Here is a 24,239-nt window from a genome sequence, read left to right on the forward strand (position 1 = left end):
CCACTTTACTTTAAGCATGTCAAGCATGACCCATCACGTACTGCTCAAAGTACTAAGAAAACGACATACAATTACTAGACATTGAGATTACCAGTATCGACCAGAAATGGAGCATGGGATTAACCTTTCAACATATCCGACAACCGCGCCTACTTTGATGACCCAATAGTAACGAGGCGCCATGCATAAATAACATAGGCGCACGCCTCGGTTTCTCATTCGTCAGAAGTCACCCATACCGCATCGCACGCTTCCGAGTCACGGGCGTCACTACTTGCGCTACAGCCGTGCAGAGCAACCAACCCCCGCAACAGGCAAAGTAGTGAAACACCTTCGACCACAGTTTTTTTCGCAACTCTTTTTCCTCTTCGTTCATTCCTTTGGCTGTACCCTGGCACGTGGTCATGTCCTCGTCGACGGTGAGCAATCCTTCTTCCTCGGCGCATTCCACGGGCGGCAGCAGCACGCCTTGGGTTTGGGTAGTGTGGAACGATCCTCAATGGAAAATCGCAATTCCCCTGTGATCTGTGTTTGGCCTTTAAAGGCTACGTTATCGGTGCACGTTTGTCTGTTGCTTACATTTCCTTCCCCATCCATGCAATCCAGGTCCGTGGAGATGGGAAACGTAGCCACAGTTGGGCGGGCTCTTTCGTGCACGGTGATAATTCCCCCCACACTTGTGGGGCAGTCTCTTATTCGACGAATCAGCCGAGAGCATTGTACACTTTGGAGTTCGTTAGGATTTGAGCAAACTGTGTTGCTAAACAACTCTGGGAACGATACTTTTGTCGACGGCAAGCGAGTTGAATACCATCGCAGGCTTCACGTGCAACACGGCAGCGTGATTGCTTTGTGTTCCGTCAACAGCCAAGCTAGTTTCACGTATTACGACAACTACCTAAGTCATTTCGACTACCACTTTGAACTCACCAACAGGTATCTCGTCATGAGTGTTTTAGCTAGCGGGTAAGTGTAGTTGTAACTGATGTCGTTGCTTTGTACGCTTGTAACTAATTCATTTATTAGTCTTCGACAATATGACGTCACAGGACTTACGGCGATGTGTGTCGTGCCATCGCAAAGCAAAACAACGCCATTGTAGCCGTGAAAACTGTCCGTTGCAGTAACCGAAGGGCGCTTCATTTCGGGGTGACTGTGAACACATGCTAGGACAAAGCACTTGAAAACGAAATCGACATGCTGACGGAACTGGAGCACCCATGCGTTGCTAAGGTTGACTAGTGTGGTTTTCAGATGTTAGTGGCAACCGTTGTAGTCAAATATTTTTTTATTATTATTCTTGACACGCGAGGGAAAGCACAATTTGAACCGCTGCATAAAATCCTACTGTTAGAAACTGGCATTGCAATGTGAGCGATGTTTTAAACCTCGACGCTGTTGTGCTGTTTGGCAGATGTTGGACTCTTCGGTGGACAGGACAACAAATTCCACGTTTCTCGTGAAGGAGCTCGCCTGCGGCGGCGACCTGCAGAAGAAATTGTTCGCCGTCGTAAGTAAGTACTTTTTCATTCAAATGGTTTTGGCCATTAAGTATTGTCACGCCCGCTCGCCGCCAATTGCTCACCGCGGCCTGAATCCCGCCAACGTGTTGCTTACGGACTCTAGCGATTTTGCGGGAGTAAAGGTAAGTTCACCACATGTGTTACATAACCGTTTTTTTTTCGTCTGTGTTGCCCTTTCCTTCGGAAAAGGGATAAACCAATTGCAATGTGTTTGGCTGATCCTCGACGGCTGTCTTGGTGTTGGTGCTCGTGCTTGCTGTTCGCTGCTCTGATTTGTTCTTTTTTAGACGCAGATAACCGACTTTGGGCTACCGAAGCACATGTCGTGTCCCTCGTCGCTAACAACCTTTTGCAAAACCGAGTTGTTCATCGCCCCGGAAGTGAGACGCCAGCTGGACGACGAGGGCGCCGATCCCTACACGCCGGCGGTGGACGTTTGTAGCTTGGGAGTCGTCTTGCACTACATGCTGTTTGGGCGGCAACCCGCGTGCGCCCGCGCCAATCACACCGGCCTGTCGACCTCCACAGAGCGTACATACAGAGTTTTCTAAGCCGGTTTTGTTTTGTTTTTTGGGGGGTTAGGGGGCCATAACGATTGGTCACCAGCCCGGCCGCGTCCAGCCCAGAATTAATGTTTTCGTTTTTTTTTTCTTCATTTCTTTGTTCTCTCAAATGTCCTCGCCGTTTCGGACTGTGGACGTCCAATAGTCAGCGGTTCGTCCAACGCGCACGGCAAGACTGTGAGCGAGCCGGCCCGCTACTTGATCGACGGCATGCTGACGTCCGACGTCGGGCAGCGCCACAGCGTCGAAGAGATAACCGGCTGCCAGTGGCTTTGTGACGAGGTCACTTTGGCCCAGCTGCGGAAGACGATATTCAAGGACACACCCATTTTTTTAAAACGACGAAACGCACGCGCGTGACTGCAGCCAGAATTCTGGAAACCCTCTTTGTTTTCCCATGCTTGAGTTTTAGCGGTTTGTGTTTGTTCGTATGTCAATGTGTATGACTGTCACCGGTTTTCATTCCATCATACATGTTTTTGGGTTTATTTCATGGTCGCTTTTTTAGCATCGGAGGTAGCCTTGCCTATTTTAGCATGCCACAAAGTAGTGGCAGAATGTTCCTACTGACATGGGCACGGGCAGTTATAAAATTTTTTAAGCTACATGAGTTATTTAGCCTAATATTAATGGATGCGAATTAAGCTGTGCTCACTATTGTTGCATTCTTTCGTCGGGGAAAGTTCTCGTTGTAGTTCTACTAGTTTTCGGTCTCCATTGAAGTAGAAGCGTAAATATCTCAAGAAGAAGGCGCAGCATGTTTTCGGATGCTACCCACACGAGGAAAAGAAATAATTCCGTCTTCTACTTATATGCACGCGATTCTATGTGTACCTGAGGGGAATTTTTCCCCATCATTCCAGTATGACGTTTTCCCAGACACTCAGCTCTCGTTCACCCCGTTAACATGATTGGTGCTAATTAAACTGCGGTTGTCACTCTTCAGTTGCGTTGAAGCGATGCAAAGCCACAAATGATAGGGTTTGTTCCAATCGGAGCGTCACGGGGTATTGAAGACTACAACATGACGGTCTGGCCCCGCTCCAACCCTTTTTCGGCTATGGGGTGTATACCTACCCCGTTGATGTAGCTTGGGTCGGGCCTCACTTATTACCGCAAAGTGTTGATTTCATACTTGAATAGAATTACCAGAGCCGTAAGTAGAATCATACACCATCAACATTTGCCACATATTGATTCAGCAACAAAACAGCGATCACGCAAGCAATCGATGGTGACCGGAAACCTGCTCAAGGGAGAAAAAAATTTGCCAGGAGAGTCCAGTACGGCTGTGCTGATTGGTTTCTTTGTTACAACACGTAGACACCGACTCTTGAACGTTCATGACGTACTGCAATGTGTTTGGAAAAAAACATTCCGTGCGAGTTGCTGTCAAACAGGTCCCCCACGCCTAGAGTAGTCCAATGAGCTGGGCTTCTAGCCCAACGGAGAAGGGGACCAGGAACTATCCAAAAAGTTGAAAATCCAGGAAGCTAAATAGGTAGCCAGTGTCCGTAGCTTTCCCCTCCCTCTTACTCAGAACCGTTACTGCAAGCAGTGTTAGGCTCTGCCTTCACACAAAATGACCAGGTTATGGTTTTTTAAGAGCCGGCTCTTAAGCCCACTTTAGATTTGATTTAAAGAAAAAAATGATGGTATACTATTTACCATCTAGAAATATGATTGAAAATCTTTTTTTAACTCAGTTTGATAAGATGAAACCACAGGAAAAAAAAGGTTTTAGGTTAAACCTCTCTTGCTTGATCACGTTATCATTAAACTTGTACAAGACATATTCGTATTTTTCAGCTACAGAACAGGCTATCGCTTCTTTAAATCTTTATGGATCTCCATAGATAATATATAGTTAGCGTGTAAAGCCCATGATGGGCTGCTAGTCGATTGTGGTTGAAAAAATTTAGATGTTATAATAATAACCGATTAAAATTTTGCCACGTTAATTATATTTTTCATTTAACAATTTAGGCATTATTTCCCCTTGGCTGAAATCTTTAAGAGGAGGAATATTATTTTTTTACAGAACTGAAGAGGAAATTCGAGAGTGCCATCGATCGACGAAATCGAGAGAGACATGTCATCCAAACCCTGTGTTTGAAGGACAGGAAATTTACGAAATTTATTTTCTTATGTTATACGTTTGCGACATTCATGGTTTTTCTTTCATAGTATTTGCAGGGATTAACAAAGGAAAAAATTATGTCAAACCCCCTCCCTTGAGAACGAAGAACTAGCCATTCCTGTGTCGGCAAAGCCGGACAACTATTCGTCCTTCTGAACTGATACAGCACACACAATCATGCCAGCAAATTGAAGTGACTGAGCCAACTGAAGATGATTTTCTCGAAATGGGTAAGGAGAAGCACTTGATTGAAGAGCTAAAAGAACTAAAAACGCCGTGGCAATCTAAAATTCCTCTTTCAGGATCGAAAAAAATTGTCCATCAGTCTAATTACTTAGACGGGTCGATTGCCTACTGCAAAATGTGCAATTTAAGTGCAATATTAGTTAAAATTTTGTTTGTATTGTACCTACAACATTTCTCTTGATAAGGTCAGGGTTATGTTACTCTCTGTCTGTGAAATATGTCGGCGAAGAAGAATTTGATTTGGGCGGAGACAAAAATGACTTCTTTGCACAGCTACTGGACAAGATCGAGTCAGGTTTTCATGAAATTAATTCATTTTTTATGAATTTTCTGATATTCCGGGCAATAGTGAGATTCCATTGAATACTCTGTCAAGATGTTTACGGGCTTTTGTGGGGGTTTTGTGGTCAACAACATTGATGTTACGTAAATCCAGTTAATCAACATCCCCGTGGAGAATTAGGTCCAGGCAACTGGACCTCCTTTTATATTAAGGACATATCCGGTTGTAGCGTGACGGGTTTGGAGGCATCCAGCGTAATCAACGTCCGAGAAGGTTGACAGAATACCGATGTTAGAATTCCCGCTGAAGAAGTTCCCAAGGTGGATAGTGCCCTTGAGATAGGCAAGGATATACTTCACAGCAGAAAAATGCTCCGCAGCAAATTTCGTAAAAAGACAAACAGCGTGGAGGAGGAAACTCTGCTGGATAAGTTCGTGTGTTTCATCGGAAGACCCCAGCTCTACGAACGAAGACGAGAGGGGATACCGGTACATACAGGAAACAAATCCATCTCACTCCCGATTTCGGAAAAACAAGGGAAAATTCTTTTCAAAACATTAATTAGGAATTATGAGTAGCACTTTTATTATTGTTATGCCCATTAAATAGCAATTTTATAATTCTTAATTAATTTTTTTTAACAATTAGTAATAGCCGAGAAGAATTTTCCTTTGCATATTAAAAATGACCGTTAGATGACGTGGCAAAAAGAAGATTTTTTATGGCGAATATGTTTAGAAAATGGTGTGAAATTTTCTGGATTTTCAATTGTTGATATCTCTGCTCATAATTCTCACATCGAAAAACGGGACAAGATATCTGTAGAGGGGGGAGTAAAATCTTTCGTTCTAAAAAATTAGTTTTTTTATGGTCTAATTCGCCTGAAAACTGATGTCAAAACCCCGAAAAACTCTACATTTTTTCGTTGGCCCCTTAGTTTTTCTTAAATTATTTAAAAACACATCTATAAAACTGCGGATTTCACCAATTCGGTTTTCCACAAAGTTCCGAACAAAATCATTTAACGGAGACTGGATGCGATGCCCCAGTAACCGTTTCTCAAAAATTGAAAGTTCCCAAAACCCCAAATTTTGCCTCCTTGAGGAGTGGTCTCATTGTTAAAAATTATTTACCAAAAACTTTGGGAAAAAGAGATAGGTTGGAACCAAGCTGCTCCAGCCGAAATCCAAAAATCTTAGAATCCGGTGATGACCGGCCTTATCAATTTCACCCAATTGAAAATACGTCGCTGGATCGGATTATCAGCAAAAATCATCTCCCATAAAATCCACTTCTTCGGTGACGCTTCACAGGCATCGTACGCAGCCGTAACATACGCCCAACTCCAAAGGGAACACGTGACTCCTCTTCCCAGGAAAAAAAATTGCCTCGTTTAGAATTGCTAAGCTATTTTTTAGCTGTACGTCTAGGTGAAGTCGTGAAAAACGTAATGCAAATCCAGCATTGGGGAACAATTTACTGGTCGGATTCTTTAGTCTCACTAGGATGGATCAGACCCCCCAAACGTTTTGTAAAATATTCAGTGTGCGTAAAAAAGACGAAGGGTGTAGGACTTAAACTACGAGTGTCATCAATTCTTCCATTTTATTATTTGTAAGTACGGCCAGACACGCAGCAAAACAAAAATAAAATTAACAATCACCATCTCCTAAAGTCGTAGTCAACAAGTGGCAATAAACGTCAGTCAAATGAACAAAAGAGGTATGGGGAAAAAATGTCCTACTACTTATTCGAGAATTTTGATGTATTAATTTCAAACAATAACTTCAAGATAAGCAATAACTTAATTTTTCAAAATACCATTCCCAGTCATAATATTAGTCAGGACAGAAGTAAGACCACAAACCAGTGTCAATTTTATTGATTTCAAATAATGGTTTCCTTTAAAATCAATTGAGACTTTTAGCTAAGTACTTTAAACATACGAAACAAATAATTTAAAATACCACCCTTAGTCGAAAGAAAAGTACCTACAGAAGGTGACCAAAAATCATTGTCTGTTTTATGAACGAAAGGGATATTTTGTAAACAGTTTTCTTGTATGATTCAATCGAGACTTTTGGTGAAGTACTTTTAAACATAAAAAAATAAATAAATACTACTGCCAGTTGGTTAGGGCAGTTCCTTTTCAATAACTTAATTATATAATGAAGTATTTCTAACATCAACGAGTTTTATTTACGTTTCTGGAATAGTATTTTCAGAAGTTATATTCTCTTTTCCATCGAGTCCGTCGTCTTTGGCCCCATGGGATCCATTGGATACACCGTATTTAGCTTTGATTGATCCAACAATTTTAGAAGCACCATCAACCCTTCTACGAAACGGACCCAACGGATCTCTAGATTGACTGTATATCCCGACAACTTGCAACCAATTTCTGGAAGTGTAGGAATAAGGAAAAAAACACAGAGCCAGACGAGAATACTTACTTACACGCCGGGGATAAATGTTGAAGACGCAGTGAACAGTAGATCATGCAAACCTCCATCTCGCTGATTGGGTGAAAAACCAAAGCAGACAAGTGAGAAAACAACTCGAGAAAAAAACAACACAGTGAGAAAATGATTATAACTTTGACATTGCATTCCTATATTGTCCTGCCTGCATCGCCTTTGCATCATTAATAACGCGTTTCGTTCGACTAAAACTAATCCGCGGCCGTATATGTAAAATTTTTTCCTAAAATGTAAAATCTCATACCTAAATTTTGAAAAATAGTTGTCATTCAGTTGTGATTAGTATTACAATCTGGCAGATCTGACGACTCAAATTAAAATAATATTTAAATTGGAACTTTTTGTACTTTTCTAGCTGTAGCTTGGATCATTTCACTTGGATTGATCTAGTCTTTCTTCTTTCCTGAAACTTGATGGTAATGCTCTCTGATTTTTAAAACAGTGTCGGAAGAAGGTTTTGTATGACGATCTCCACAAACTTAGGAAAGAAAAAACTCTTCGTCCTTCCTCCAATCTGTTAGCCTTGAGTCCAACCGTTCGAGAAGATGGATTGCTGCGTCTAGGAAGTCTAATCAGACGAGAGAAACTACCGAATGACTCTCGCCATTCTCCTTTAGATCTTCTGGCAGTTCGTCTCAATTCCTACTCATCTCCCTTTTCACACATTGCTGTGGATCACTTCTGGTCCATGGAAATAGTCTAGGTCAAAATGGAGTCGTCAAGCGATACGGAGTGCTCTTTACGTGTCTCGTTACCAGAACAGTACCCTTCGAGCTAGCTGAATCCCTTTCACAAGAAGATTTTCTCTCCGCGTATGCATCAGTATTTTTAGCAAAGCGGTGTTGGTTCATTTTGACAACGTCACGAATTTCGTAGGAGCTGAACGGGAAGTAAACGAATTAATTACCTCGTTGAAGGAAGATCCCAAATTTACAAAAGGAAAATGTCTTTGATTGGCACTTATTTCTACCGCTTCGACCGCCACACGTCGGCGGAACCCATGATAGTCTGGTGCGCTCTACTAAGATAGCTTTCTATCGTGCACTAGATCTGTAAACGGTAACTCTCCGTTATCTAACAGATGAGAAGCTCAGCGATTTACATGCAGGGATTGCTGGTTTCCTGATCGCGCGTCAATACGCCAGCTCTGATCCAGAAGATTTCAGACCGTCGTCTCCTAACGACTTCCGGAATCGGCCTCTGACTACAGATTAACTTCCTGGTTCCTTCGACGATGCTCTACCGAGAGAGCGATTTCATTTAACACATTCGACAACGAATGGCCAAGTTGTTTTGGAATCTTTGGTTCTCCGAAAGAAGTGAAAATCTGCCCAGCAAAATATTTCCGTCTGTGACGTCGTTATTCTTCTAGATCCAAATCAAACACGCGCGTGAAATGGAAGATTAATTGGTCATGTGAGTCAAGTCTACCCATACGGTCTCGTTTGTGTAGTCCAGGTCCAGACCAAGGATAAAGTTCACTCGAAAGCAATTCATTGTTTGTGTGTACTTGAACGAGCCCTGATCTGTGGCAACGAGCCCAAACTAAACGAAAATTGCCGCTTTGACTCTCCTCCAAGTAGACTTGTTTTTATTTGTATTATTATATCTGTACCTTTGAAGGAGCTCATCGGTCTTCCACTTCCACCGGATAGTAATCCGACTCGGAGGAGAATGTTCCTGCGAGAAAAAATTTCGTCTTATCTTTGCTATTTGGCAGCGTCGATCCGTCCCACCGGTACCTGAGACCGTACCTACGGCCCAAGAATTGTTCGGGCCTATCTCGGGCGACGACGAAGAAGATCTCTTACGCGATCGTTCCGTTCTAGATGAGTGAATGGCAGGCTCAAACCACCCAGACGAGGTCGAACTTAAGCTTCATACAACGATTGACGCCGAGGAACTCTACTACTATTACTACTACTCTTTTTCTGTTGTTTGTGCGTGGCCCGCATCTATGTTGTTTTGTTTCTGACACCTAGTCTATCAATGGTATCGGCCTTTTTTTTGTCTTAACCTAATAAAGAAATTGCATTCAAACTTGCGTGTTTGTCGTAAGACCATACATTTTCTATTGGCATTCATAAAGGACGATAGCTTCAATCCATTGTTATTCTCTGCCTTCCCGACACGACAATTTGTCCTGTAAAACGGTCAGAGCGTATATAGACCGTACAGCTACACTTTAAGAAAACATGAGAAAGCATGAACTCAGTTTTTATCTCCCTCATTGCGTCTTTTAGAAACGTAATGGCCAATACAATGAGCGTTGTGATCCGCTCCTATCTTAAAGCAGCCTAGTCGACATAGCGGTGTTTAAAACTCACTCTACCAGAAGAAAAGTAGCTTCAAAAGCCTTAGCCACCGGCTTGTCATTCTGAAAGTGGGACAGCGGAAATGGAATTTACATTTAGTAGATTCTACCAAATGAACATATTTCCTTGGGATCAGCTTTAAAGTCACCCTTAGGGTTGAAAGAGTTACTATCACAGGTACAATTGAAAATTACTAGAGGGATCGCTCAGCGAACCGAAGGGTAATACTGGTTATACCAAAAATAACGAAAGACCCTATGGGCCCTCATTCCCTTCCACACCGCCCTATTTCGTTGTATGTATCGTATGTTTCGTCCCTAGATGGTTTTAAAAATTAAAATCGATTTCGGATTTTTTGCAGCATATTGTACCTATATGTTCAGTTCTTTGCACACCGTTCATACTATGTTGTATACCACTGGTTAAATGACAAACTTATGTTTTTCCTCAACCTTGTTCATCGAAAAAATTTTATTGCATTTGATTGCTTGTGTCGTTTCTCACCCAGTTATTCATTTCAACATTTAATTGTCAAACTTTTTAATATATTCTTCAAATCAGCCACCAAAAAATGCTGATCAGAAAGGGGCGTTGCAAAGTGTGTACAACCCTAAATCGTTAAAAGAGCTTACATAAATATCGTCTACACCCTTAGAGTCCTCTTTCGTTATTCCTAGTATAATCATAATTACCCTTTGGGATCACTGAGCGAGTCCTCCGGTAATTTTTAATTACCACTATAATAAGCAAAGTCATATTTGCGCAAGTAATATGGGGCGACACATAATCTAGTAGTAGGAGTTAAGGTATTTCTCATATTGAGTTTAATTGAAATAAATGAAATACCGATAGCCGAATTGCTAGGCGTCAGTTGGGCGTAGTAGTAGATATAATATGCATATCGCACGTCAACAGTACTAATCATTTTTAAAAATTCTGTTTTTTTAAATGTCATTTGAATTTTTTCATTACAAAAAGTAGTTCGGTCTCAACTAAATTGTTTTGTGAATATTAAAAAACTACCTAATATCGCTTGTTTTTGTAAAATCATTGGTAGAATACATTTTTAACTTATTTGTTGACCATAATTGAATAGATTCCACTTTTGATTCAGTCGATAGTTTTGACGTTTTGACAGAATGGGGATTCGTAATTGCTATTACAACATTTCTCAGTTGGTGTTATAATAGCTTCCTCGTAGCAAAAATTTTGGGTTTGCAAGATGCAACAAAAAGAAATAAAAAACAACTTCCGTGCTTTATTATATCTGAAACATAATTTTTGTTGTGCCTACATCTGTAATCACATGGAAAATTTAAAAAAAAATTACAGTTATTCCACAAGGCCACCTAACAGAGGGAAGTCACTCGTCGTCCCTTGAGTAATCAGCATGTTTTTCTTTGTAGATGTTCAATTTTATTTCCCCGTTTATTGAGTTTACAACATTTATTTACAATTTTTATTCGTATACAGTACCTACCGAAAGTCTTTGGAAGCCCGAGATGGCCTGATGCAAAAACGCTGTTTTTGCAGTCCTCTCAGTATTTTTTAATTAAATGCTTTCGAATTTGGTATGTACATAGGTAGAGTTAGTGAAAACCCCTCTGATTTTTCTCAGATTTGGGTTTTCCTTTTCCGAAGTACTTTTAGACCGTTCTAAAAGTCTTTGGAAAGCCGAGAGGATTATATGCAAATTAGGCCATTTAGCCTTTTCTGCAGTTGAACGGCTAGGGCTAGGGAAACTTGACTTAAAAAAAAGACCTGCGTTACCTTTTTATCAGGTCTGATTTTAAATTGGTTTTATTGATATTATCTAAGTTTAATTTTAAGTTGAAAAACGAAAGAGTATAATTCCCCTTTTTCAGCTCCCATCCCTCTTCCCTCTTGTTTTTTCTTTGGCGCGAGAGAAAAACAATTTTCTGGGGCAATTGACCAAATTGTACCAAGGGAGCCTCAATGCTTGGAGCGATTGAAGCAGACGAAAAATAACTTGGACTGCACCGTTTTGCGATTTAAAAGAACTTAAAAATGATGTCAAACAGCCCTTTTTGAAAAGAAGTATATTAGAAATTTAAAAGTGGCACATTTTATAGAAACTTCGAAGTTCTTTGTATTGAACCTTTTTGTATCGTTGTAAGTTCATTATTTTCCTTTTTATCAACCGGCAAAATAGCCGATTTAAAATAAGATTCTATGCGTATTCCTAAACTTTTAAATTCATTCATAGCAATCCCTTTACTTATGTAATTTGAAAAAAATCAGTTACAGTAGCCATTCCTTATCTCAAAAAATTTCGTCGACGTTCGTCGAAACATCGATTTTTGGGTGCTTCGCAAAACTACTTTGTTACAAAATGTTTCTCGCGCGTTCCCAAACATGTGGTAGGTACTGTACATATTCATTTTCAAATGGACTAGCGGTGGAAAAAAATTAGATTATTTTGATTGCGAAAAAGTGATTTATGATCGAAAAATGACACCAAACAAAATCAACGAGGGGAATATGAATTAAATTATAATTATAATCACCAAAAGTTTATTTGAATCTCCACTGATCTTCCGAACACTGCTCGGATAACAAAAATGTCAATATGCACACGATAATTGGTACATTGTCCTTTCACTGCTGTTTTAGCGAGCACATTTGCGAAAGTGTTATCAATGTTTTACCAAACCAAGCGTCCAACTTTAATGTACTACCTATAGCAGCAAACGTCATCCATGGGACGTCCTTAGAACGTCCAATTATCCAAACTAGGTCCGTCCGTTTTCGGGCAGTTGCAGCTATCCTGAGCTTTTTTTATGTATTTGTAGGAATCGGTCAAGTCGGGTGGTAATTCTTATACCATACTAGGACGTTCCATTAATCGTTCATTTGAACACCAATTGAGCTCATCTTTACGTCCATTTTTGTACGTTCATTTAACGACAAATAATAGATGACCAATCAACATCCACCAGATATAGCTAACGAAAAACATTATTTCTTTTCTTTGTGATAGAAATAACAAACATTATCCTATAAAATATGCCAATTTTTTTTAAGTTTTGATTTAGTTTTAAGGGAATAAACAATTAAATAATAAAATTAAGTTTTTCGAAAAATTTTATGAATTTTTTATTTTATATTGTCCTTTCATAGTATCCCATACGCATTGTGAAGTTGTATGAGCTTTGTCAGCAAATTTACGTTGGCAGGATGGACGTGGTACAAAAAAAGAATGGATGTCTCTTGCTAGCATGGTGGTTATATTGATTAGTATAATAATAAATATATTGTTATATGCACATATAAATCAGTTAGTCTAGTGGTAAGAGTTGTTGGCTAGTATGTGAGAACGCTCGGGATTGGTACACGAACGGTTCGTATCTTTTTTCATTCAGTTATATTTGCAATTCAACATACAACTTACGTTCATTTTCGGTCGTAAAATGAAGGAACTGCTTGGAAATTCATTGGAGACATCAAATTCATTTTGACGTCCAAAAAAACATTACAAATTACGTCCGGCTTGGATTTTCACCCCAAACAGTGCGACCGACTTTGAAACTTCCTATTGGCGTACGTGTGCTAATAGGGTTATGTGCGTGCGTGTGTGTGTGTGTGTGTGTGTGTGACAGGTCTATGCCCTCTTTTTCTTTATGGCAGTTGCTTGCTTGCTGCTGTTACAATTTTCACATGTAAACATACATATCGGATAGTGTAACGTACCCACACATGAACAAATCGATAGTAACTATAAAGGAAGTTATACATACCTACTACTCGAGACCCTTTAAATAGCAACCGACAGATAAAGAGAATGGAAACTCAATTCATTCGTTCTGTACCGCTGTATACTTCAATAGAAAATGGCTCCCTTTCCCTCTCTTCATTTAAGTATTCTTATTTTGGCTTATTTAACTTTTTTCCGTCGCTAGCCTACCCGTAGAGGAAACAAATAAAAAAACTCTGGGAAAACAACGGAAAAAAAATTCCCTTTTTTAAACTGTTTTCATGATATCTTTCATTCGCCTTTTTCCCTACGTAAACAAAATATTTTCTTTTTTTAACTGTATTTATGATACCGTGCTATTCCCCTAATACCAAATAGCCAGAAACAAATCGAATTCAACGAGCTTGAACGTCCTCGCTACATTTTTCATCAATTTCAGTCGGGCACGGCCAAAAAAAACCTTTTGGTCCCTTTTTATCACGTCGATAAATGGTTAAATTGTAATGAAACGTCTCTAGCCGTAAAAAAACCCAACCCTTGCAAAGAATATTAAACCTACTATAATCATTTTCCAACGTTAAACTAACATCAAATCTAGCATACTTTAATATAATAACCAATCGGATTAATGTTTTGTTTCATTTGAATTTGGGTTAAACTGGATATGCAATTATAACGTTCCATTGATTCGTTTAATATTTAAACCTAAAATTAACAGGTTCTTTGGGACCTGTGGATTAAATGGTTTGCACCGTTGACCATTCCTCGACCTGGCAAAATATTTAAAATCGCCAATTCTTCCAGGAATTTCTTCTTAACTGCTCCACAGGAGGTAAGAAAAACCATCAAATTCATAAATTTTTAGATCCTAAAAAAAATTGTGCACATTTTTTGCAGGAACGTATACCGTCAACTACTACGTTGGTTTTACAGTATTGTGAAATTTAATTTTGAAACTCATCAAGAAGAAGAAATCAATCGTAACGTAATCAACTCCTTTAAATTGTTATTTTAAGACGTACGTAGATTCCATACTGCAAATGAACAACATCTTGAAATTCAGAGAGATCCAATATCCACTATGGAAGCTGATTCGATTTCCGCACCCTATTTTGTCGATGAAATTGCATCGGAGTTGACCGCATTTACAACACCAGATGCCCCAACTTCAGTGGTAAAAGTAGTGGCTGAAATATAAGTTTGGAAAGTGAGTGCAGCTCATACTGCACATATAGTTGTTGTTATAGGAATATAACAGCTACGAGCGCAGATTTTTCTTTTTCTACCAAAATGTTCTGCTGTTGTTTTCTGACAATTCCTTTTTCTTATTCTTACGCTAATTGAAAATTAAGACCCTTATTAATTCCAAAATTGTCTAAAATCGGTCATAAATTTGTGGTATGTATCAGTTGTTAAATGAAAAGGTTGTTGACGTAAATAAACAATCATTTGTGATTCTGTGCGCATTTATGAGTGATTTTGTGAGTTTTAGGATTATGATTCAGCTATCAATATGATAAATATCTAACTATGTCAATGTGATAAATTTAAAAATCCGACCAATATTACGTCTCGCTTTGTCCGACTCTGTCCGACAAAGTCAGACAAAGCAAGGCGCAATATTTTTTTTGTTTTATTTGGTGGTATGGTGATGTACCAAAAGAGATGGTAAATACATAATGCTGAGTTTCTCTTCATTCTTAGTTATTGCCATCTAATTTAAAAACCTTTCGGAGGGAGGCCAATGCAGCCGACGTGGCCGGAAGTACCGATTCCCGTCCGGGTGGAACTGATCTGAATCCTTCAGCCAGAACGGAAAGTGGGGCAGAAGGGAGACTGAGACGAAGGCAATTCCGGTTGTGGAGGAAAATACGGCCAGCCGGTGTTGTAATGAGATATTCACGGAAGGAACCAACCTCAACTACAACACCCGGATTCCTCCAACATGGTTTCCTCCAACGTCGGTCTCCGAATTAAAAAAAAAAAGAAAATGATAAGCTTTGCGGTTGAAATGATTCGCCTCCATTTTCTGGGGACTGCGGGCACGATTTTCGAGAACATGAACTGATGTATGCCAAAATGGCGCGAAAAAGCGACGCTAATCTAGGAGACTATGTCGGTTTGGTCAATTAAAGACAAGATGAGACGGGGGTGCGCCACCGGAAATAGGGGCGTTGCGGAAATGGAGAATGTCCTTGCCGAATTGTTGACATTGAACAATCCAGACGTCCATGGTCAGGCGATAAGCTTGTTCATATTTTTGACGCGGCACTCTCAGCATAACCGTGGATTTAAGATGGTGATGGGAAGATTGGCAATGAAGGATATCCCAATCTTGCAGAAAAAAATTGTATTCGTCAGATTTGGATTGCGGGCCGCCGTTAGAAATAACTCAGAAAATACCTCGAAAGATCGACGTTTAGGAATCCGGAAAGAAAAAACCGTTTTTTTCCTTTTATCATAGGGTAAGGGGGAGAAAAAGCGAGACTTATTCGTCAGAAAAATTGCCTACTTGCTGATAGAACCCATGAAACGCTCGCGTCTCATTAACACTACGCGAGGGAGGGACATTGTTGATCGCTTTGAGCAATAACGGGTTTAAACGATAACCATCTTTGCTGACGACAACACCAAAGAGCAAAACGGACATAATCTTAGATATATTGACTGCGATCTGGTTATCCGACGCCAATCTTAAGAGGCGTCGCACCAAAAGAACGTGCTCTTCAAAGGGGGCAGTAAAAACCAAATGTCTTCCATCATCCTACTGCAGTTGGGGAAGGGCCCCCGAGCATTCTCCCCCCCCCCCACGAACGTCCGCCATTTTGGAAGGGGAGCAATTACCCCCTTCATATCGTAAAATCGACCTTGAAACTAGCCCGAGTTTGGAAACGGAACTGCTACAGTCTTGGCGCCAAAATTGGGGCTACTTATATTTGAAATTCTATAAAAACTACGGAGAATTAAAAAATTCTGAAAAGTGAGCAGTTTTTGTAGATAAATAAGGTATATTATTGCTTAATCTTTTATTTTTAGCAAGAAGTTTAGTTGTATTGCGCATTGAAGTATATTTATTCCATCGAAATTTAAGAGTTTCACATTCCCCTTATAAAATTCCGTTTGCCATAACATTAGAAAATCTATTTTCAATTGCTTCAAACTCAGACAAATCAATTTTGAAAGTTCTTCTTCTGCGATTTGTTGCCGCGAAGGACGATGAAATCTTGAGGACGTTTTCTAAAGGAACTGTCGCTGTGCCGTCTTTGTGTGACAATTGGAATCTTTTGCTTCCTCTCCAGCTGGTTTAAAGAAATGAATATTTATCTCAATATTGATATAATCTTTTGACAGAACCATTCCAAGATACCATTTACCATCTTCATAAACGGAAGCGACAACTGAACCAATTTTCACTTCACAAAAATCAACATTTGAAGTAGGAAACATTAATAACAACAAATTATTTTGAAACATTTGACAAAGACACATAACGAACTTTTATAGAACAGCAATCAGAGTTAGGGGTGAACGAATGAAAGGAAAGCGTCCCGGGATTGTTTTAGCCTTATCAAATCTAGATTCCAAAAATCTTTTATTTTCATCAATGTCGCTTGAAGATACGAAAAAAGATTTTATATTCAGTAGATTTTCAGTACACCATTCAAATAAAGCTTGCGGTGTCTGAATAGTTGTCCCCCCTTGAAGACTTGCCCTTCTAGCCATCCTCTTAACAGTACCTCCAATAATCCCATCACAGGGTCTTTTGTCATGGCTAGTGGCAGAGAAGTGCCATTCCGCTTCAACATAGAAATCTTTTTTGTGGAATAGAAGGTTGCAAAAATTTTTGTAATTCTTATATTGAGCACCTGCCACCCGTCAGTAAAATGTGTGATTTTTTCAAGATTAGGAGCAAAACTAAAAATGTGTTTTATGACATGTTTTAAAAATTCGTGGACGGCAACAGTATTATGGAGCATGCAATCAGAGAAAACACACATGCTGTGGTGTGAAATTGTTCCATTAATATTAACATACGCAAAAAAAGTATGAAGTGTGCATTGCTGAGGGGGGAAAAGAAAGAAGATTGTATGGAATCTTGGCAAATCATGGAGTAGTTTTGAGAGAAATCACCTTGTAAGAGGCATTAATTTAGTGGCAAAGACTGCTTAAGTTCATGACAAAACTTTGATTGGGCTTTTGAAACGTAATGATGTACTGTTAAACAATCAATTTTGTTAACGAGTAGAGTCAGAAATTCAGTAGTTGGCAACTCAGTGTTTACAAGAATGGTTCTATCTGTTGATTCCCATTGTTTGAATTTAATAACAGATAAGTTTCCAATTTGGCTCTTTAAAAAACAATAAACGGTTCAGTTCCTGGAAAAGATTCACATCGCTTCATCATACAAACATAACTTTTTACATCACAAACAATCATGTTCATACAAAGATATTTTTCTGTAGTATCACTTACTGCAGTAAGTGCAGTATTTGGCTGTTCAGCCATCTTTGGTAGGAGGAGCCTAATTAGGGCCCTAAACAATGCAGACGAACAGCTGTTGAGTCAGTTTTAGCTGTTCTTTTAATAATCGATTGATAGAATTATCGATCAACATCTTGACTCCGGATATAGTTCGTGAAAAAATGTCGGCATAACAAACACTCATAAGAAAAAGAAGAGTAAAGAAAAAGTAACGAAATTCAGAGTCCAGAAAAAGATTTATTATTAATAACTTCTTGATTTCCTTTTTCCGTCCTAAGTACGTCTAAGGTCCAACCCATGGGACGCAATAGGGACCGCTATCGGATCTCGGCAAAGATGACATTGGCTAGACATAAAATACGTCCGAGGAATGTAAACTTGGGAATCTGCTATGTTCCAAGTACATCTCAGACGTCTCAAAGTGACGTGTTTGGGACGTCTCTTGGACTTCACTATGCTATCTGGGAAGATTATTTTTGATTTTTTCATCTTCATCACATTACCATTTTTCTTGGTCACCTAATATAATATGGCGTGTCAAAGACTAGAATAACATTACTACAAATGGTGTTTTTTTACTCCTTCTTTTTTTCCTCTCTTCAAATAGAAAAAAATCATAGAAGAACCATTTGGGTGTGGCATCCCTATGAAGATAGTTTATATTTCTTTTGTCACTGTTTGACGACAATTGATTTGAAATCGCAAAAATATGAAACGGTGTTGTTAGCCGATGATTTATTCATCGCAATTTCGGATAATTTGTAATGCGGTGATCAAGGAGCACAACATCATCGACTGTTCAGTGAGGAAGGTTGATGAGATCATCATTAAACAACGTGTGTGACCCAGAAAATACACCGGTTTCTCTCCAGTGGAACCCCTAGCCGAAAAGAACAAGGCACTTAAAAGATAAGCTAACATTCAATCTAATTTTCTGGTCTAATCGTTAACTTTTCCTTTGCAAATAGAAATAATAGTTAATAATAGTTGTTGAAAAAATCAAAGCTATATGTTTTTAACTCACCGCGAAACCTGCAAACAGGACGCCAATTACGAGTGGAGAGACAATGTGCCGAAAATGCGAGCGGACGCTGTATTTTTCTTGTTTTCAACTTGTTTTTTTTTAATTCTTGTTGCTAAAGAATAATAATGTAATGTGTAATGTAAAATGTGTAATGGGTAAGAATGGGTAAGAAAAATAATGTATCAAATATAATAATTTATGTACATGAAGAAAAATTTTAACACCATAAGAAGAAAAAAGAACTAGAAGAAACACCATACTTATTTTTACCCCATTCGATCATTAGGTTGTTTCAGCATCGATCTTCTGTTTGGGTTGCTGACAGTTATTTTGTCTGGTGACGACTATCAAATGCGTAGGAGCGGATTTTTTATTTTTCTCTGTGGTTGATCAACACAACCTAATGTATTCTACGTCAACTGAAATACGCCAATAAAAGGTCGGTGCAGAACTGTCTCTCGTTTTTATCGGTGTGAGCTCACAGAACAATTGAGAACTGATAACGCAGATCAAATAGCACTCATTTCGCAATTTCGTGACCCACGCTTAACACAACCAATTGACGTCAAAATAATTCATGAATTCACCAAAAAACAGCTGACCGTAACAGACATTATCGAGTATGCTTAATAGGCGTGAGCAAACCAATCGTTGTCACGTTCAGCGAAATAAGAACCCTCAAATGTGATATGACTGTATGCTTCACTTAATTTCGTCGTCTTTCTATATCATTGTTTTGCGCATTTCCATATCTGGAGAAAGAGCAACCGATATGAGAAATTTGCTGCTGTGGCGCCAGGATTCCTCACTGAGAACATAAACCCGGCTAAAGGATTGGACATCCGTGACGTACGAGTCCATTTCCTTCGATGAAGACGAAAATGAAGAGAATGTACGAATTTCTATGCTAAAAAAAAGTAACTGCTCAACCAGAAGAAGTAGTAGATTTATGGAAACCTTCCCTACACCATTAACGTTTACGTTCCTTCTGCAAATTCAAACACTTGGTCGGACACTGAAGCAACTTTTCAGGTCAAGTTGCCCTGCAGATACTGTTGAAGACCGGGAAATGCAATTAAAAGTAAGACATTGTTATCTGTATCAATTGGCGGGACAAATTAATATACGACCACGCGCAGTGCCGGATTAGCCAATGGGCAACTGTGGGCAAATGCCCAGGGCCCGCGGAATCAAGGGCCCGCCGCGGCCAAATTTACGAAAAAAATTTGACCGCCAATTTTTATAAATATGTGAAATTGTAATAAATTTATTTTCGGAAATGTAGGAGGTGAAAAAGAAATGAGAAAACATCTTTAACTCGTCATAACTCATACGTAAAGCCGTCAGTGACTCAATGTGCCTACAGGGCTTTTTCAAAATTCTGATTCTAACCCTACCCCTTAGTTCTAACCCTTTACTCACAGAGGCCGATTTGAGACTTCCGTTGACGAGAACATGTTCGAACTTGATTTTTTAGTACGTCGTCATCAAGTGAATCGCTGTAAGCCTGTAATTGCCTCAGTTTAAGCGTAACTTTACACGAAGAAGCATGTCTGGCAAGGGTGAAAAGAAAAAAGGAGTCGAAGAAAGAATGAGAGTGAAAACAGTTGGTGCTCACATAGAAAGTGGGTGTCAAAAACGTGCAAAGAGGGATAAACATGATCAGTTTGTAAAAACTCTGCCAAAACTGACTAAATTTTACTCTCGTCCCACTTCATCTACGCCTACACCTGAACCTATAGCCTCCAGTTCAACGAGCAACGCCCGAGATTCTGAGAAGTCAGCCGATGATATTGATTTATCAATATCACCTATCGTGGATAGTGATAATGGAGCCGATAGTGATGATTCATCTGACGACACGATGTCTCTTTCAAGTGTTTATTCTAATGCTAGTCGCCCGTGTTCCACTCTTGTCAACGTGTCCGACTCGGAATGTGCTTTAGTGAATTTGGATTGTAATCAATCATCTGATCCCGGCTTGTGGCTTCTGCCCTTTTCATCCGAACTAGTTGACTTTTGGATTGAAAAGGGTCCGATTGCTTGTCAAAACAATGACGGTGCTTTCTTGAAATCAAAGCGAGTTTACAACGCCAAAGGCAAAAAGGTAAATCGTAAACTAAATGCCGATTCGTTCAAAAGAAAATTACCAAATGGAGAAATTGTGGCTAGAGATTGGTTAATCTACTCGCCATCGCTAGGATGTGTTTACTGTTTTGTGTGCGTTCTATTTTCTAAAGAAGAAAACCAGTTTTGTAAAGGATTTGCCGACTGGAAACACGCTTCGACTATGCTTGATGGATGTCACGAAAAAAGTTCTCACCACGTCAAGTGTATCCGCACTTACATCGAACGCAACTCACTTTCAAGAGTACGTCGTGTCGATTGTGAATTAGTTAAACAGTATGAAAAAGAACGAAATTATTGGATTCAAGTTCTCGAACGAATTGTTGCAACGATAAAATTTTTGGCTAATCGAGGACTCGGCTTTCGTGGTGACGATGAAATAATAGGTTCCACTCGCAATGGAAATTACCTTGGAACTTTGGAACTGATAGCTCAATTTGATCCCTTCTTAAATGAGCATATCAAGAAATATGGAAATGCAGGCCGTGGGATTCCCTCTTATTTATCGTCGACCATCTGTAATGAGTTTATTGATGTTATGGGACAAAAAGTGTTGAAAATTATCGTAGCAGAAATTCAAGAAAGGAAGTACTTTTCAATAAGTGTTGACTCTACCCCAGACGTAACTCACGTCGATCAGTTAACTTTCACCTTCCGCTACGTGAAACAAGATGGACCAGTTGAGCGATTTGTTAAGTTTATTCCGATTGCTCGTCACACTGGCGAATATCTGGCCGGTTGTATCTTGAAATTTTTAGAGACCTACAAAATTAATGTGATGGACTGTCGAGGACAGTCGTATGACAATGCATCCAATATGTCGGGCCAGTACAACAGGCTGCAGGCTCGCATCAAAGCGGTTAATGAAAAAGCGGAATATGTGCCGTGTGGTGGACATTCTCTCAATTTGATTGGATTAAAAGCGGCAGAGTGTTGCTTCGTCGTCGTGGCGTATTTTTTGTTTGTACAAAACCTATACGTATTTTTTTCAGCTTCTCCGCATCGATGGAATATTTTGTGTAAAGCTCTTGGAGGTAAAGTGGTTCTTAAGAGACTAATTGATGTACGATGGTCAGCTCATGCCGATGCAGTAAGCGCTCTGATAGTGGCTACAATGAAATCCAATCTGCTTTAAACCTAATAGCAAATGACGAAGAAGAGGAACCAAAAACGATCATCGAAGCCAAGTCACTTTCTTCTAGAATGGATAAACTCGAAAATGTTATTTTGACTTCAATTTGGAACCGCATTCTCTCAAGATTCAACATGGTAAGCAAGACTTTAAAATCCGAGGACGTAAATTTATCCGATATAGTGTCGCTTATGAATTCCTTGAAAACTTTTGTTCAATCGGTGAGAGACGACTTCGATGATTGTGTTGAGAAGGCTAAAGAAAAAAGACCCCTGGCTGAATACAGTTTTACCACTCAACGAGCGAAGAAGCGAAGTGTTCGTGTAACACGTAATGAAGGACCCTCTGTTGACGCTAATTTACTGGCGATACAAAATTCCGAGTCGAAGTCTTCTATCCAATCCTTGATTCACTCAACGAGGGTTTATCTACGCGAAGCGTCGCTTACGAGCGAATTAACGACCGTTTCTTTTTTTTTGACACAATTAAACAACATGAGTAACGCTGATATCAAAAGCAAATGTGAACAGCTCGCAGGATTTTATTGTGGTGATGTAGATCCAACGGATCTTTACGGAGAATGTCTGCAATTTGTCTATTACGTTGAAGACGAAGTGAAAGAAAGACAGAAGAAAGAATCATCTCCTAATATTGAAGGCCGCAAGAAAACATTGTTTGAGACTCTGTATTCAAGAATCAAATCAAATCGTCTAGAATCATCTTTCCCGAACATCGAGATTGCTCTTCGCATATTTTTGTCCATAATGGTAACCAACTGTAAAGGAGAGCGGTCCTTTTCAAAACTCAAGCGGATCAAAAATGAAAGCCGGGCAAGCTCGAAGACCGCCTAAATAATTTAACTTTGATGAGCATCGAGTCCGACCTACTTAACGATATTGATTTCAATGATATTATCAGTGATTTTGCTAGTAGAAAATCTCGATCCGTTCCAATTTAATTAGTGATTGCGGTAATGTTCGTAAATTACTTATTTGAAAAGTGTATTGAATCTGAATGTATGTTCTAAAATATAATCTTTTTAGCATAAAAGTGGGAAAAGGGCCCGCGATATCAATTTTGCCCAGGGCCCGCCAAACTCTAATCCGGCGCTGCCACGCGCCGTGGAATTGGCATTTGTGATCACATTCGAAATATGTAAGGGAAAACGCTGGAAAAAAACTATTTTGGATTTGAATTCAGTACCAACAAGATCCATCAAATTATACAAGAATATCGTAAGTGCGTCGAAGCTGCAACGTGAAAATTAAACCAATTCCTCTCAGTCTTACTCAATTTAAAAAAATCAAACCGGAGCCGAAACTAATCTAATGGTAACATGGCTTTGACAAATAAGCAGGAAAATGGAGCCGCCTAACAACCAATAACTTAAATTTGCATCCCTTAACTTTTAGGTTTGGGACGGCAGAGGGGGACTTCGGTAATCCTAATCAATGCAACATAGACAAAGAAAAAATAGAACACCAAAAGGGACCTGCCGCCACACCGGCAGCTCCTGGTAAAAAATTATGTCAAATTCCCCTACACAAAATTGTTTTCCCTTTTGAATAGGACTAACAACGTCGGATTTTTGTTTACATCTCTATCAAACGACCGACACGTTCCCAGCCTTACCCAAATGGGAAAACAATTTTGTATTCGAACCACTTGTATGACGGCTTATGGAGATTTTTTAAGTCCTCTGGTTAAATAATTTTTTTTATGTAGTTCCTCACCTGTGTTTCTAAAATTTCTTCATAATATTTAAAAGCTTAACTATCGATTGATTTAATTAGTTATATTTCAACTCGAAATTCATTTTAAAGTTCAATTTCAAGTTTCAATCAAATCTCTCGAATCTCGTTCAATCAATTTTTGAGGGAAAGGCATTTTGTTTAAATTGTACACATAGACTAGATCTTGTCCAGAGGAAGGAGATGAAAACCGTGCACCGGCTCTTCCCTACCAAGACAGGTTTTCTTATATCGAAAAACAATTAATACAGGGTTGTAGATCTTTTTACGCTGATCATTTTTAATATTGGGTTTAGGGTGTGCAAATGAGCGGAAGTGCCCGTAAAACGCGTTCAAAGTTTTGAGTTTTACGGAGCTGACGCGCAGCCCAAGCCGGCCAGAAAGGGGGGTCGAGCGGGGGGTGGCGCGTACCCATGGGAGAGGGGACAGTGAAGGGGGGGGTATACCTGGGCCATACA

The 24,239-nt window shown here is 39.5% G+C and overlaps 1 protein-coding gene across 1 annotated transcript; it reads left to right on the top strand.

Moving 5' to 3' along the window:
- Positions 1 to 20,320: 20,320 nt before the first annotated feature.
- Positions 20,321 to 21,921, top strand: LOC124327665 (zinc finger MYM-type protein 1-like). The gene is made up of 2 exons (XM_046786659.1): positions 20,321 to 21,849; positions 21,891 to 21,921. Exons 1-2 carry the CDS (start codon positions 20,321 to 20,323, stop codon positions 21,919 to 21,921), a joined length of 1,560 nt encoding a protein of 519 aa, XP_046642615.1.
- Positions 21,922 to 24,239: the final 2,318 nt, after the last annotated feature.

The sequence above is a fragment of the Daphnia pulicaria genome, chromosome 2 (assembly GCF_021234035.1).
Source record: "Daphnia pulicaria isolate SC F1-1A chromosome 2, SC_F0-13Bv2, whole genome shotgun sequence".
Classification (NCBI taxonomy): domain Eukaryota; kingdom Metazoa; phylum Arthropoda; class Branchiopoda; order Diplostraca; family Daphniidae; genus Daphnia; species Daphnia pulicaria.

Bases quoted from the DNA above. Each gene is read 5' to 3' on its own strand.
- LOC124327665 (XM_046786659.1), top strand. From the start codon at position 20,321: ATGTCTGGCAAGGGTGAAAAGAAAAAAGGAGTCGAAGAAAGAATGAGA. The intron at 21,850-21,890 runs GTATTTTTTGTT...TATTTTTTTCAG, and splicing joins TGTTGCTTCGTCGTCGTGGC to CTTCTCCGCATCGATGGAAT.